The sequence below is a fragment of the Amphiura filiformis genome, chromosome 19, assembly GCF_039555335.1.
Source record: "Amphiura filiformis chromosome 19, Afil_fr2py, whole genome shotgun sequence".
Classification (NCBI taxonomy): Eukaryota; Metazoa; Echinodermata; class Ophiuroidea; order Amphilepidida; family Amphiuridae; genus Amphiura; species Amphiura filiformis.
Window position 1 is genome coordinate 30136507 of NC_092646.1, and position 18183 is coordinate 30154689.

Here is an 18183-nt window from a genome sequence, read left to right on the forward strand (position 1 = left end):
AAATTTGGCCATAACTATTTGCAAAAACACTATATGCGATATTCTTACCCTTACCCTTAAGGTGGTACTACATCCCTTGATAAATGTGTGACTATTTTTGCATTTTTCTCAAAAAATAATAACACACTGGTAACAAAAGTTATGTATATTATAGGGGCAAGGAATCCGCTTACTACACTGGAATTTCAGTTAGTAAAACCAAGCTAGTAAAGAAACCAACTAAACGTCTTCTTTTAGCCAAGATATTACTGATTGTTTGCAGATGACATTGTAATCATATCTGGAGATGCAGCCGAGTTGGAAGAAATGTTAACTGATTTGAGCAATGAGAGTAGGAAAGTGGGGCTAAAAATGAACATGTCAAAAACAATGGTCATGTTCAACATATATATGCAGATAATAAGGAAATCAAAATTGGAAATGAAACACTGGAACATGTATCCAAATACACTTACCTAGGACAAGAGATTTGGCCAGATGGGAATCAGCCGCAGGAAGAGAAAAACGCAAGCAGGATGGGCAGCTTTCAGCAGACACAAAGATATACTAACAGACAAACACATGCCAAATTGTCTGAAAAGGAACCTTTTCAATCAATGCATCTTACCTGCCATAACATATGGAAGTGAAACTTGGACATTAAACAAAGATATGGAAAGAAAACTTCAGACTACACAACGAAGTATGGAAAGGATGATGCCGGGGTATACAAGGAGAGATCGGAAAAAGAACAGCTGGATTAGGGAACAAACAAGAGTAGAGGATGTGTTAACAACAGTAAAAAGAATTAAATGGAGGTGGGCTGGACATCTGAGTAGGATAACAGATGAAAGATGGAGTCAGCTCACAACAGAGTGGCAACCGTTGTATGGAGTAAGGAAAAGAGGAAGACCTCGAGCTAGATGGAGAGACGAGCTGCAGTGGTCAGCTACCTGGGAACAACAGCCTGGACAGGAATTGCAGGAGACAGGAGAAATTGGCAGAATTTGGGAGAGGCTTTTACCCAGCAGTGGGATGACATGGGCTGATGATGATGATGATGATGATTACTGATTGTATTGCATAATAACATTTGTGCTATAACTCTTTTAGTTTATTTCCTGAGCTATTTGTATGAGAAGTACTGTAATTGTATACATTTTATTGTAACACCCTGTAGACCCTGTATAGTTTATCCACGCATGGTTGATCTTAGATCATTCCCCGGGATTTTAGATATAGATCCATGTTTGACACTGAGTGACCTTCAGCTTCTCCATACTATATCATGCAGGCCTACTTATATTTATACCGATATGTTGTTGTTCAAACACTTGTCATTTTACACTGTACATTAATCATACTGCAGTTACTGTCCGTTTCCCTATACACAATAGACAGTGCTCTTTCCCATTGACGCGTGACCTCTACAAATAGCCCTACGTTAAAAGTATGGGGATATGACTAGTTAACGTCGCTGTGTGAAAAATAACCGGCCAATATTAAAAGTACTCTTCTAAAGTTCTAGAAAATATAGTTTTGTAACATGTCCTAAATTTTTAGCTAATTTAGATGTTTGGAACTATTCGTAGGCCTACTTTGGTGTTTTAGTTAATGTTATAGGTAATAGTACATTGCCTAGTTAACGTCGCTGTGTGAAAAATAACCGGCCAATATTAAAAGTACTCTTCTAAAATTCTAGACAATATAGTTTTGTAACATGTCCTAAATTTTTAGCTAATTTAGGTGTTTGGAGAGGGTCGTACTTTTGTGTTTTAGGAAGGATATGTAAACGACAGATAACACCAAAAATATGAAGAAATTATTTCCAAACCGTGTTAAGTCAACAATCATTATGTTGCTCATTTTCAAGAATGCTGGTTTACAAAAAGCACGCCATTGTCTCATTTCGTGAACAAAAGTACACATACCATTGTTTCCTTTCGTTTCCTTTATAATCGGTTACCCAACTGAAGCTATAATACGCAAACTTTATTGCGATATCGCACATGAAAACAGTCACATGTGCACAGCCAGAAAAGATCCGATTTAATCAGTTGAGCTGTTTCAATGAGTGTTATCTTGGTTTAATAGCTTTTAATGGGGTTAAGTCCTGCAAAGGTCGAGATGAATTCTACTGTAGACATGACTGCATCATGTATGTCCAAGTGAGGGACGGGGATTTGGTAGTATGCACCCTTGCAGCACAAATTGAGCGGCGTTTCTTTATGCGAAATGAAAATTATGCAAAATATCATATTCTGGCAGTATGTAAAATTGTATGCCACACCGGTCTGTTAGTAGTGAAACTATTTTATCTTCACACTCACAACTTTACTTAACTTTGTTTACCGTGCTCAAACAAAATTTGTTCATTATTTATAGGCCCTAATGAAAAACCAATACACAGTGCCATTAGCCTATATTCTTACAAAATAATGCTTACCGATAATTAGGTCTCCTCCTGAGCCCATTAGGTTTCTGTCAGCGACCCTGTTGCAAAAGTTTACAAAATTTATATATAAATATCAACCAAAACAAAAACATGGAACTGGGAGACATAGGCGTGGGCGTTTTGACCCGTTTCTTAATATTATTTGTCCGGGTTGGGCGCATACCTGTACGTGTCTAGCTGTTCTGTTCTGTGACAGGTAAGGTGACCTCGAACCCGGAGGTCGCGATTTCTACGATATATAGATATCCCATGATGCATTTGTAAAAGGTTAACTTTCATTTGTATGTGAGAAATAATTAGACAACGATACTCACGCACTCATATCCCTACTTTAGGTCGACGTCACTGGCTCCGTAACCGGGGGGGGCTGGGGGCCCGGCCACCTCAATAATGTTGGTGAGGGGGTCCAACTACCTTAGCCCCCCCCAATAATCTGAGGTAAATAGTTTTATGGTAAAATTCATAATTTTAGGATAAAATTCATAATTTTAAGGTAAAATTCACAATTTTAGGTATAATTGTACAGTAAGGTACAATTCATGTTAAAATATGCATTTCAAAAGCTTCCCCACCCACCACTTTAGCGTTTCGCACCTCGGAGCAGATCAAACAATTTGCCCCCCCCCCAGTATTAAAAAAATCTTCTGGAGCCTATGAGGTGTGTAGCATTTTGATTTTCAGGGAGAGGACATGGTATTTTTTTTAAATAAAAATTCGCCCATGAGCGAGATTTTTCACTGATGAGTAAAAACAAAAATTTCCTCCACCCAACTCTGTATAAAAGTAAAATTGAAAAAATCGCCGCCTTCATTCATTCCTTTCATTCATTCCATTCATTCCATTCATTCATTCATTCATTCCATTCCATTCATCCATTCGTTTCGTTCATTCGATTCCGTTTCATTCATTCATTCATTCGTTCGTTCGTTCGTTCGTTCGTTCGTTCATTTATTCATTTCATTTAGGCTATTCCTTTATTCATTCATTCGTTCCGTTCATTCCATTCATTAATTCCATTCATAATACATTTATTCATTCCATAAATTCCACTAAATCTTTAAAAATCAATTAATACATCATTCATTCATTCATTATTTCATTCATTCATTTTAACACAAGATTACATTTCAAATACCGATATGTCATGATCGTCACACCAATTGTGCATTTTGGGAAGATAACATAAAGTACCATGACCGTGAACCTGCCAATTTATTATATACCTGCCTGGTGATAATATCAGGAATATCAATGGATTTACGGTTTGTGATAAACAAACAAAAAACACTAAAAAGGAAAGCATTATTTCACGTAACAAAGAGTTTGTGCTTAGCGGGTGTCGCGTCGTTTTCAATAATGTTCTTGCTTAGCCATTTTATTTTTGCATATTTTTAGAATAGGTCCAGTCTACCAAAATGATACAAAACAAAAATATTTTCATAATGTATCTGTTGGGTTTTTTTAAAGCAGATGTTTGTTCCGTCGTTGTTATTGTCAGTGTTGTAGTTGGTGTTAGTTTTGTTGTTGTTGTTTTTTGGCTGTTAGTGTTAAGCTTAATTTTGCAGTTTAATGTATAAATTAATGCTGTGGGGTGACAATGTTAAGCATTTAAACACTTTTCTAAACACATTTAGTGCCTTCACTTTGTAAACGTGTAAACATGTTTAGAGTATTGATGGATAATGTTTAGCCATTAAACCCCCGGGCATTGAACATGCATTGATGTTTAGGAATTTGATACGTAATGTTTAATTTCTAAACATGCGTACGAAGTGGAGGCAAGAATGTGTTCAATGTCTAAACACAGTTTTTGAATAGTCCTTCAAGAATGACTCTCGGCTTGAGAAGTTTAAAACTATAATTGAGGCAAAGCCGAGCGGCCTCGTTGTTCGGCTTTGCCGAACATGATCGGCTTCGCCGAGCCCCCCACACATAGCCGAGGTCATTCTTGAAGGACTATTTTGAAGTGTGGCTGGTCAATTTCAAAATTCGTATGTTGATTGATTGATTGATCGATTAATTGATTGGTTGATTGATTGATTGATTGATATGTTGATTAATTGATATGTTGATTGATTGATTGATTGATTGATTGATATGTTGATTGACATGTTGATTGATTAATTGTTTAATGATTGATTGATATTATCAATTGATTGATCGCTCGTTGGATAAGTCGATCGGTTAATCGACTGATTGATTCATAAGCTCAACCAATGTCAACCTCAAATAGCAAAAATAAAAAATAGATATCCGCACATCTTGCCGAGAAATGGAATTGCGCCATCATTATTTTTACAGGTCATAATGAAACTCACACAGAATATTATTTCTCCCGGGATTTCTTTTTCTATTGTCTAAGACAATCCAGGGACCATGACCGCATGCAAAGCTCAGACAATCCAGGGACCATAACCGCATGCAAAGCTCAGACAATCCATAGGGACCATTTAGGGACGCACCATTAGACTTCAAGGGGGGTGGAGGAAGTTGGGGTCGGGGACTCGGGGCAATTTTTTTTTTGTCGCCAAAGGCGGCAAGTTTTTTTTTGTTAATTTTCATGCATTTATAGTTATACAGTTATAAAAGGGCATTTCGTGATCCACAGCCTCATCCCCCACTTTTCTCAAAAAAAGTTGAGATTTTTATATCACTGGAAACCTCTGGCTACATAATGTTTATGTACAAAATATTTCTTGCAGATTAATTCGGGTTTTTTTTTGTTTTTGGGGTTTTTTTATGTCTAAACTATGCAAGGCATTAACAGCTGCTATCGGTATGATAGCGCTGATGGGTTGGCGCCAAGATAGTTGTTAACCTCCCGTTTGAAGCTCAGCCGATTCTGGTTAGAGATAATTGGACCAGGTAGAGCGTTCCAAAGGTGAGCTGATGATGGAAGGAATGACCTCTGGTGGCTGACCAGATTGGATCTTGGGATTTTGCAGCTTCGTCGTGGGATCTGACAGAACGCCGCAGACGAGGATCAATAATCATACGATCTGGTAACAGATGTTGAAGGAGTTCTGGAGCTTCGCCATAGAACATCCGATGAAATAGAGTGATGGCTCCCACTGCTCTTCTATGTCTCAGGTTTAGCAAAGATATCGTGAAATTTGCATTTCGTTCTGGTGCACCAGAACGAAATTACAACGTATTGTCTATAGAGCAGTGTAATACACATAAATCATGCATTACTCGCAAACGCAATATCGGAATCAACTGATATTTTGGGAATATATGCTTTTTTCGTGGATATGTACTGACAAATGTCATAAAAAGAGGATGCTAGGATCACGAAATACTCCTTTAAGTGGGGAAAGGTTTTTTGGGGGGGTTTTTTTTGCTCCCTCCCTTGAAGTCTAATGGTGCGTCCCTTAACCGCATGAACAGCTCAGTCAGTTCCATGGATGTCTGAAAACATTAAAAAAGATATAATATATTCCAAACCTTCGTAAACATCGCTTACCGGGAGCGCTTTCACAGTACCAACTGCGTCCTCAGCCGGAAGTTATGGCTCTGATGGTTTATGGCTTGTTGACATCAGAGCCATAACATCCGGCTGAGGACGCAGTTGGTACTTTGAAAGCGCTCCCGGTAAGCGATCAAATTTTAAGTAGTGTTGAAGTCAAAAATTCTTCTAATTTAAATTATACCACTACGTATGAATTTACAATTTTATATTCGTAAACATTTTAAAAAAGACACGATACAAGGTTATATCCAAATCAGTACTCTGAAGGAATGTATTATTTATTTCAAGGTCTTTGGAAGTGATAAAAACACGCACACCTCAACCAGAGAAGATGTTCTTCTCTCACATCATGATCCCACATCCTCACTCACACCCCCACATGACCCCCGACCACCCATCAACACACGAACCCCACATGCATGTGTTTCTACATGACTGTAAACCTAGATTTCACATTCATAAATATCAAAAAGAAAGTAATGAAAAATTGCTCAAAATAGGGATATATTTCCCATATCTTGCACACGTCATGATGTGTCTGCCAATAGAGGCCCTTTTTCTGCATATCTGCAACCCAATGGTCCCTTTTTATCAAAAGCTTACACCGTACCAAATGACATTATAATGCATGACAACTACACCCAATAAGACTAGAAAATTAATTACTTCAGCATAGCTTCAACTCAGGAATCACCTTGTAGTCTATGAACTCTTATTCACTTTAGCTGACTTTTTCCCCGGCCTTAAAACCAAAGTTAAAACTGAGTTTAGACTAAACCACAGACTAACCACAAGCAGTACATGTCCCAGTGATTTGTATGCTGTGAATTCTCGCATACTAAGTTATCATAGACAAAATTATACATACTATTATTATTATAAAGATTGCGTTTTTCAATATCAGTTTTTAATCATTTGCCATAAAATGTGTATTATATCGCGAATTTCAAAAAATCAAATTATTTTATATCAGAAGGACATTCCTCGTATCCAGATATGTCTGATGTGCTCTCAAGTCCCACAAAAATACGGTCCAAACGTTCACACCACAGCCCTTAATTGTGTATTTTATTTTCATATACTTTTTTTTGCTTTGCTTTGTTTGAGGGACAATGGCTTGTGGGCTTTTTGGCCTGTTTGAGGTTTCCCTTTTTGCACCACATAGACGAATCCAATTTCACGCATTCCTATACCTCAATGGCTGCCATTATTATGTTCTCAGAATCTTCCTTCCTATACTTTGTACAGAGTTGAAGAGTCCAATATAATCAATACTTGGACTCAAAACTTGGACTGTGTTGGATAGGCTCACTTTTTCCCAAAAAAATTTGTTTTCTACAATTTTTTGACCAAAACTCATTTTTGACTTGCTCATTTTTGACCAAAAACACATTTTCAACCAAAAATCACATTGTTGATCAAAAATCACATTTTTGACCAAAGATCACATTTTTGACCAAAGATCACATTTTTGACCAAAGATTACATTTTTGACCAAAGATTACATTTAAAGATCACATTTATGACCAAAAATCACATTTTTGACCAAAAACCACATTTTGTTAACAAAAATCACATTTTTTTACCAAAAATCACATTTTGACCAAGAAAAGATTCTGAAAACATAATAATGATAAAATTTGATGTTTTTTTCACCCAATACAAAATTTATTGGTCTCGCTATGAGTTTAAAAGTCTCGTCCAATATTTTAAAACTCATAGCTCGACCAATAAATTTGTGTATTGGGTTCAAACCATCCAATTTTATATCAAAGTTGGGTCCCCGTCGGCTCAATCTCACCTACAATGTGAAATAATGCGGCCTTGGAGGGTATTTTAAACTGCATTCTATCACCCGTGTTACACGTAGGCAAGAGAATGATGACAGTTTACAACACAAAAGAATCTAACATCGATTTTTAAGCGGCTTTTTGGTGTTGCGGGGACCCAAAGATGGCCGACCAAATCTTGACCATGACTTAGCTCGTTGGATTCGTCTATAGGGTTTTGATGTATTTTGTGACAGAAAGGAAATAAATTAAACTAAAGTAAACATGGTGCAAAAAAATGCAATGCAATTAAAGTTCAACCCGGATCTACACAGTGTCACAACAAATGACTATAAAAGAAGGAAAAGTATATTATTTTTTTCGACTTATGCATTTCCTTGAAAAATTGCTATATCATGCATATAATTCCAAGTGTTAAAGATTATTTTTCCTTATTTCTGAATCAAAACAAAATCACAGATGTTGACTGCAGACGACAAGTTCAAAATTTTCTTTAAAAATTCAAGAATTTCATAATTGTACATTTGCATGACCATATTTGGAATCAGCATGAAAAATGCATTAAAATGAATACAAACAAGCCTAGTAGCCTATTGGTTCGGTGGTTCTTGAGATATAGCTTTTGATATTTTTTGAACATATCCGTAAAACTTCATAATTATTTGTGATATTTTACATTACAAATCAAGTAATTCACGTGTTCAGCAGGACAAAATGTCCTCATTCTGATATTTACATTAAACACTCAATCAAAATCACTCTCTATTTTCATTATACATGTTATACTTGACTAAATCAAAGCGGCGATCAACCTGACTTGGTTTCTTCATAATCTCATTCTGGTATTGATATCAGAGGTAACAAAATCATTCCCGGTTTTCATTATATCTAACTACATCAAAGCGTCGATCAACCAGACTTGGTTTCTTCAAAAGTTCTTTCAATTTTCCCCAGAACAGTTATTGTCCCACAGGATTGTCTGTCCATTTCAGACAATTCTGTTTCAGCAGCAGTTTACGCGTGAGTAGAGTCAGTTTATTATCAGGTATCTCTTGTAGAAGTACTGGTATAATCACGTCAAGACATTCATCAAACAATCTCATATGAGCCATCTGCATCTCGAAATAACACCATTCATTCTCCATATAACTTGGAGATAGGAGTAAGATGGTCTTACGACTGCGCTGCATTTGTTCTAAGATGGCATCAAACTTGGACTGGCCTGGGAGTTCATCTCTAGCAGCGAAGTACAGACGCATCGGGTCTTCACCTTCTTCAACGTGTTTCAGCAGTTCATTTTGAATCCAGGCCAAGTCCTCATCCGAACCAGAATACGACACAAAACCATCGTACCTCTCCTGCATGTCTGTATCATTTGGTTCGTTCACAAACACACGATAACGTGATCGTAATCTAACGCGTAAGAGAAATATTTTGTACCGTATGCGCCAACGGAACTTAACAGCGAGACCAACACACAAGCAAATAAATATCACGACAGTTACAGCGGATCCAACATACAAAGGCCAGCGGGGCCGGCAATCGAGGGTGACTTCAGTGAATAGAGTACCTTCCAATTTAGCAGGGGTTTTACATTGGTAATTCAATTCTCCGAATAGAACATGTACTTTCCCATCCGTCAGGTACCATGTCTTAAAGTATTGTATGCTTTCACACGTGCACTTCAAAGGATTTCCACTCAAATCAATCTCTTGTAAAGAAGAATGTCCACTCTCCGGGAAAAAGTTGGCAGGTATTTCAAACAAATTGTTCCGTGCCAGGTACAAAGCTACCAAGTTGTTCATCAGACCTTTCAAAGCATCAACTGACACCAGGGAATTGTCTTCCAGATGCAGATATTTCAGATCTTGTAGAGGTTTGAATAATCCTTCCGTGACGTTGCTGATTTGATTGTTACTAAGATCTAGTGTCTCAATGGCGGTAGAAAATTCAAATGTGTTGTCTTTCAGCCATGTTAGTTGGTTATCAGCGATGCGCAGACGGTATATGAAAGGATCTTTGTGGAAATCGTCCTGAGATAGTGTTGAAACTGATGTCAATGTGTTGTAAGTTTCGCGAACCACCAAATGGTTCCTGAACATCCGGGATATCATTAATTTTATTATGAGTAAACGTAAGCCACATCAGTGATCTTAATTGAGTCAAAGCTTGAGACGGAATGGTTCGTAGTGAATTGCATGATAGATCGAGGACTTGAAGACGGCTTAGCCTACGAAAGGTGTGGTCATTTATGGATGTTATTGCATTACTTGTCAAATAAAGTTCAGTCAGAAATGATGTCCAAACGAATGCGTCCTGTTCTACGGTTGGTATGTTGTGTTCTGTGATAGTTAACGATGTCAGCAAAGACATATTATTTAGAGGTCGAAGACTCCAGTTGTCAAGAACTGTAGAATGTGACAGCAATTCCCCATTGCATTGAAACACGAGGGTTTCCAACTTATACGCACTTAAACGCCGAAAGTCATCGAAAGACAGACACCCAAAGAAGACAGACGCGAGGTTTGTCAAATGGGCGAAATATATCTGACTATAATATTGAAAATCTAACTCTTGCAAGTTGCTCATATCTACCGGTAGCAAGAAGGAGGTATTACTCAGTGTTAATGTTGATCCATCTTCATTGACTCCTTGTAGAGAAACTTTCCGAAGTTTATTCAATGGTTGAAGATCAGACACAAATTCGCCATCTTCGAATAATGTTGATGATACATCGTTACCGTCCATCAAAAATGTCTCAAGATATGGAATATGTTTGAAAATGTAATACGGGATGGAAGTAAACTTATTGAAATTCAGGTTAATTTCCTCAAGTCTTGGTGTATCCTGGAAGATGTCTGCCGGTAGAGACATCAAGCGATTATTTGCGAGAATGATACGTCGTAATAACTGCGTCAAAAGCGCGACTTTCAATTCGAGATATAAAGTTGTTACTCGCGAATATACTTTCCAGATTTGTATTGTTGATGAAGCTCCTGGTAGGTATTGTTGTCAAGTTGTTGTTCCGTAAGTTAACACTGGTGAAATTCCATTCGGAAAAGCTGGGAAATGTTTGTAACCCTCTGTTGTTACATTGGAGAGTTACCAAGTCCACTGTACCTTTCTCACTTTTGCTCAATTTGCAAGGGAGATCTGGTGCCAAATAATCGGGAAAATATAAACTATACCTAGAATTTATTTGACGATCACATGCAATTGCAACATTATTGTGATTCAGCATCCGACTGGTAGTCGACTCCATAGTTAGCTGAGCATGACCATGGTGATTGAGAAGCTTTTATCGTGTTTATACATGTTGTTGCGCTCTAATGCAACACCAACATTATGGATCACAATGGCCTCATCCCAGTGGCATAGTTCAATAACATCAATTAAACAATCATAGTGAAATATTTGACCTCAAGTGGCGGAGTATGAGTTTTTGTACTCAAATTTTCAAAGGTCATTCAATGAATGTACAAATGTATTGGGGTTATAGAACTGTGCCCTGATAGATGGACATGTTGGGGATCCTAGTGCAAGTGTGCCAACAGTGCCTTTTTCACCATGCAGTTTAAAAAGCAATAACCATGACTACTATTCTCCTTCTAATACTGATCAACAGCGAAAATTATGTAGTTATAATATTAATATGACTTGACTGCGCGAAGAATATACCATAGACCTAATCGTGTTTCTGATTATTGATCCGTAAACATGGGAAATATTTGAATAGAAAATAAATTCGTGCATTTTACGTCCTGCATTCTTTTACAACTACGTAAAGTTCAAAAAGCCCATTAAGGCAGTCGGTGATGTATCCTGTTATTTAAAAAAAAAGCCCTACTTGTTTAAGCGCAGATTTCTACTCTTCAAAAGTGTTCTCCAATTTCATTTGACAGCCGTGTTTGACAACTTGTGAATTTTGACACTACCACCAAATATTCTAGTAGTATTCAGCTGGTATAAGAGTCCCTGCATGTATATGCGAGTCTTATATGGGCAAACGCGGAGATTTATAATGGAGTCGAATAACAAGAGTCAAATTCTGACATGGCGCCTTTGGTTGATTGCAATTGCAGGATTCTTGCTTCAAACAAATATCACCTTAGTTACATGTGACCTACAGATCAACCCTGAATATACTTTGAGATACCCAGATATCTCGGCACCTGGTCTTCCTTGCAAATTGAGCGAAAGCGAGAACGGTATTGTTGGCTCAGTAACTCTCTATTGCAACAACAGGCAGCTACGAACGATTCCCAGCTTTCCCAAACGGAATATAACCAGTGTTGATCTCTCAGTTAATAACCTGACATCAATTCCATCCAGGAGTTTCATCAACAATACAAATTTAGAAAGTATATTTCTGTATGCTAACGTTATATCTTGGATTGACAGTAACACTTTTGCTGGATTGCAGTCGTTGCGGCAACTGTTTCTATTCCAAAATCACCTGTCATCACTGCCTGAGAATATCTTTCAAGATACGCCGAATCTGGAGATATTAGACTTAGGATTCAATAAGTTTACGTCCATCCCGTACTACATTTTTCAACATCTACATTCTCTTGAGTTTTTTTCCATTGATGGTAACGATGTATCTTCAACCAAGAGTAAAGAGGGTGCCTTTGTGGCACGGTCCGATCGTCAACCATTGAAGTTTTCTATACAAGGAATTGATGCAAATGGCTCAACGCTAACACTAAGCAATACGTCCTTCATTCTCCCGATAGATATGAACAATATACACGAGTTGGATCTTCGATTTTATAATCAGGTTATCTTACAAGGATATAATGTATTTCGACCATTGACAAACCTTTCATCTCTCTTAATCGGTTGCCTATCTTTGGATGATATAAAACGAATAAGTGTGCATCACTTGACGAAAATCGTGTTCCAATGCAATAAAGATTTGGTGTCACAACCTACAGTGCTCGGCAACCAAAGTCTACGACACCTTCAGAATGCGTATGTTTTGTCGTCATTATCTATCACAAAAAATGCCATAATCTCTATTGAGGACGATACTTTCAGTTGGACACCTTTTCTGACTGAGCTTTCCTTGACAAACAACGCCATAACATCTATTAGTGAATACGCCTTTCGTAGGTTAAACCATCTTCAAGTCCTTGATCTATCATGTAATGCACTACGAACTATTCCGTCTCAAGCTTTGACTCAATTAGAATCACTGGTGTGGCTTACGTTTTATCATAATAACATTAACCAAATCCCGGATGTTCAGGAGCCATTTGGTGGCTCACGTAAATTAGAACACATTGATATCAGTTTTAATTTGCTCTCAGGACGACTTCCACGACGATCCTTCCAAATACCGTCTTTGAAGTTCTTAGACTTGTCTAATAACGACTTCTCTGATGTATGGGGATGGTTAGAAAACTTTCAAAACCTCACAACTTTGAATTTAAAGCAAAATGGATTTGTGAGTATCCCGCCCTTTGGTTGGCCGCAATCTGAAGTACCGTCGCCACTCAAAACATTGTCCATGTCGGCAAACGACGTTACGGACGATACCTATGTGAACGTTGATATAACAAATCTGGTCAACTCGATTCCGACTTTGGAAAGCCTGGACTTGACAAACAGCAATCCAAACTGTTTGAATGCTGTGTTCAAAGGCTCGTTGGGCACAGCTAACAAGAACTCTTCGTTGAAGGCTATCGATATATCCAATAACTGTTTAAAAAGTGAAGATTTTGACAAGATTTACAAAGGATATTTCCCTGTCTTATCGAGTTTGCGCGTCGCTGATAACAAATTAACGTGGCTGAAGGACAACATATTTGAATTTGCAACAGCCATTGAGACACTAGATCTTAGTAACAATCAAATCAGCAACGTCACGGAAGGATTGTTCAAACCTCTACAAGATCTGAAATATCTGCATCTTGAAGACAATTCCTTAGTGTCTGTTGATGCTTTGAAAGGTCTGATGAATAACTTGGTAGCTTTGTACCTCGCAAGGAACAATTTGTTTGAAATACCTGCCAACTTTTTCCCGGATAATGGACATTCCTCTTTGCAAGAAATTGACCTAAGTGGAAATCAATGGAAATGCACGTGTGACAGCATACAATACTTTAAGACATGGTACTTGACGGATGAGAAAGTACATGTTCTATTCGGAGATTTGAATTACCAATGTAAAACCCCTGCTAAATTGAAAGGTACTGTATTCACTGAAGTCACCCTCGATTGCAGGCCTCGCTGGCCTTTGTATGTAGGATCCGCTCTTACCATCGTTTTATTCATTTGCGCGTGTGTTGGTCTCGCTGTACATTTACGTTGGCGCATACGGTACAAAATATTTCTCTTACGCGTTAGATTGCGGCGACGTTATCGTGTATTTGTGAACGATGAAACTGAATTGGGATCGCAAACAAGCTATGATGGTTTTGTGTCGTATTCAGGTTCGGATGATGACTTGAACTGGATTCAAACTGAACTACTGAAACACATTGAAGAGGGCGACGAGCCAATGCGTCTGTATTTTGCTGCCAGAGATGAACTTCCCGGTCAGTCCAAGTTTGATGCCATCTTGGAACAAATTCAGCGAAGTCGTAAGACCATCTTACTCCTATCTCCAAGTTATATGGAGAATGAATGGTGTTATTTCGAGATGCAGATGGCTCATATGAGATTATTTGATGAAAGTCTTGACGTGATTATACCAGTACTTCTACAAGAGATACCTGATAATAAACTGACTCTACTCACGCGTAAACTGCTGCTGAGACAGAATTGTCTGAAATGGACAGACGATCCTGTAGGACAAGAACTGTTCTGGGGGAAATTGAAAGAACTTTTGAGGAAACCAAGTCTGGTTGATCGCCGCTTTGATGTAGTCAGATATAATGAAAACCGGGAGTGATATGGATTTTGAATCTCTTATAAGGCTTTATAAAGTTTGAATGAAGACACCGCAAAATTATGTGCAAATGAAAATGTTAAAAGATGTGAATTCTTTGCGGATTTTTTATCAAGATCGCATTCATAATATTTAAAAATATTATGAATGCGATCTTGATCAAGATGACTTGCAGGTGCGTATATGGTTTATATAGAAATTTTAGATCAAAATGCAAATAGGCTGTAAAATAGAATTATCCAATCACATTTTTGTTTCAAAATGAAAATAAAAAAGGCTCAATGGCATTATATTTCGTTATGGCGCAAATAATGTACACTCAGAGAAATATTCACACGTTATGTAAAAAAACACGATGTAAATTAAATTATACACAATATATGTAAAAGTTTGTCAAAAACTTTTACCATGCGAGTTTGTAAATGCTTCAAATACTTATTTGAACTGTAACGAAGCTAGTTTACCTAGTTTGTGTAATCATTGCATGAAATGAAGTAAAACGACAGCCAAAAATACTTCGCTGATTGGAGAAAATCTACCTAACGTGTTATGTAAATCGACACACGTGTAGTTTTTACCTATTTCATGTAAGAAATTATAGCGCAGACCGAAAGCAATGGCGGACACGACGTGTGTGTGATCAGGAAGCGCATACCTGCTGAAACTTCATTCAAATAGGTAGGTTTCGGAGTCATTAAGCTTAACCAACCTGGAGAGTCGTTCGATAAGTTATGCATAGATTTCTTTGAGACTTTAAAAATGGCTATTTATGGGTTAATTTTGCTAGATTGATCAACATTAGAATTGACATGCACCGGGACATTGCAGCGATCAATACTGTACTGTATACTGCGAAGGACCGGCACTGCGTGTTCATAGCAATGTGTGTACGTGTTGAGATAGATCACAAAATACCACAGGAGATCTTCTTTGGTAATATGGACAGTGTACTATAGACGTGATATGCATTGACATGACTTCGATAATTTAGCCTAGTGTACCAAGTGTGGGACTCGAATTAGGCTTGGAGCCTTGATTAAAGTGACAATGCATTAGTGTACTGTAGCATTGTATCGTACATGCGAGAGAGAAATGCTTACATTGGACATTAACTAGATAGCGGGTTGAACTGATAGAATGAAAAGAAAAACAAAATAAAATAGTTCATGCATGAAATTGTAGAAAGAATGAAAGAAAGAAAGCCCCAATCCTATTGACCTGTTTTTTTGCTTAACTGGTATGTATTTTTTACATAATTCAAGGTTGTGTGTGAAAAATACCTATTTGTTATAGGGTTCATATGCTACATAAATGTTATGTATTTTTTACATAACAATTATGTAGTAAAATACCTAATAGCTGAGGTAAAAAATCTACATAAAAGTTATGTATATATTTTACCTAATATGTATGTATTTTTTACTTATCTGCTATGTTTTTTTACATAATTCATGGTTATGTAAAAAATACCTATTTGTTTTGGAGTTCTATACGTACATCGAAGTTGTGTAAAATTTTACACAATTTGTGTATTTTTTTCTGTGAGTGTATAGGCATCGGATTCAAGGTAATGTTCAATTTACTAAATCGTCCCGAAAACGTGTTGGGTCACATTTGCCATATGCATGCATATCAATCTTGTTTTATCACGATGATGACGATTAAATATTGTAATTACTATTGAAGGCATTCTGTGATCGAACAAACATCAACAATGATCAAAGGGTTTAGAAGTCTGGCTCGACATGTAAAAGAGTGAAAAACTCACTCCCCAAAAGAGTGATTCACTTATAAGACCACTCAAAAAAGAGTGAAATGTGTTTTTAACTTTAAAACCACTCTAAAAAGAGTGAAAACCACTCTAAAAGAGTCAATTTTAACTCTTTCAAGGAGTTAAAAAAGGAACAACTCTAAAAACGTGTCTCAGTTCTAGATGTGTTACCAAGTGGTAGAGAGCTTTTAGTGGATGCGCGACACAGTACGAGAACGCCTGGCGTCAATTTGACGTAATTCACCAGTGCCGATTGTTGCGGCGGTCGAAGTTCCCGTTCCGCGTCTATCTAGACAAATCTAACCTCGTCTAATGTGTTTGCATCTAAAGAGTAAACACGTTTTCTACATTAAGAAAATCTTCCTCGTCCCTACTTTAAGGGATCGGATAGCAACGTTTCACAGTATTTTTGTGGGACATGAGAGGCACATCAAATTGCATCCTGAATACGAGGAACGACCTTCTGATATAAAATAATTTTGATTTTTTTGAAATTCGCGATATAATACAAATTTTATGGAAAATTATTAAAAATTGACATTTTTGACATTTAACAGTCCTCGAAGTAAGCTTTATAAATCTAATGATATGTACTTAAAGTGAGTAAAAGCTGTCCATCATATGAAGATTTTGACCTTTCTTATCAAAGACATATATTTTAGATCTTTGGGGGGAAATGGCGCAAAAGTGTTGTTATGACGTCATGTACAAGCAACGGAGTGTAGTGTAATGTATTGTGAAGTAATTAATGTAGTGTAATTTAATAAAACGTAATGTAATGTAATGTAATGTAATGTAATGTAATGTAATGTAATGTAATGTAATGTAATGCAATGTATGTAATTAGATGTGATGTAATAAAATCAATGTACTGAATATATAACACAATGTAAATTATATATCGTAGATATCAACACCATCATAATAACTTGGGGTTATTATGTTTTAGAATAACATAATTTTCCTTTCAGACATGATAATATGAAGATTTCATGATTACGTGTTAATCCTATGGCGACGTCAAAAATGGCGATATCGCATCCGAACCCCTAGATTGGAATTAGCCGAGCCGAAATATTCAAGTGCAAGGAACCACATCTGGTTTCTTTATACGAAATCATTTACGGGAGATATTCATCATTTTCCACCCCGGTATCCAAAGATTTATCGTCTGAATATCAATCGTGCATAGAACATTTACGTGTATCGATCCCGTGTATTCATTTCAGTGTCTCTGGTTGAATAATGTAATTATTAACCGGGCGATGTCGGTGTGCCTCACAGAGTGTCTGTGTGCAATTATTGAATCATGAGTACGAATTTCTTCATGCAAGTGGAAAGTTAACCTTATGCGTGTATATAATATCATAGGACTAATCTCATCATCATGATCATGGAAGATAAACAATTGAGAATGTACCGAATGTATAATTATGTGTGGGTGGGGTGGAAGTTTGATGGGGGTGGGTGGGTAGGTGTAGTGTGGAGGTGTTGAGTTGTGATGTGAGTGTGGGGTGATTGTGTATATTTACTTTAACCCTCTTCCTCTTCTTTTTTTCGGGAAAAATATGTTACTCCCCCTCGGAATAATTTTTCATGGCCCCAGACATGCCAAAGTTTCAAAAGGCTGAAACTTTAATAAAGGGAACATTTACTTTATGCCCGGGACTTTATGCAATGCTATGACTTTAAAATAGTATGATCATGTTTGGGCTTACTGACCTGAAAGAATTTCACCCGGATAAATCAATAGAGAAAATCGTGTGTTTTGTTCATCGCGTTCATGAATTATTTTACAAGGCAATAGCAAGTCAACGTGGC

At 37.2% G+C, this 18183-nt stretch overlaps 2 protein-coding genes across 4 annotated transcripts in view; both read right to left on the reverse strand.

The window, feature by feature from the left end:
• LOC140141169 (uncharacterized) overlaps positions 1-18183 on the reverse strand; it is a 55292-nt gene that overhangs the window by 15767 nt on the left and 21342 nt on the right. For 2 of the 3 annotated variants that reach the window (XM_072162964.1, XM_072162962.1), the window contains exon 1: positions 2426-2559. The gene's annotated coding sequence lies outside the window, so the exon portion shown is untranslated. Of the gene's footprint in view, positions 1-2425; positions 2560-18183 lie in introns of those variants that run through there. The other variant, XM_072162963.1, reaches the window with a different exon arrangement.
• LOC140140494 (toll-like receptor 2 type-2) lies at positions 8563-10909 on the reverse strand. The gene is given in 2 exon segments (XM_072162252.1): positions 8563-9693; positions 9695-10909. Coding segments are annotated over 2 exon segments (2007 nt in total). The 5' UTR covers positions 10571-10909.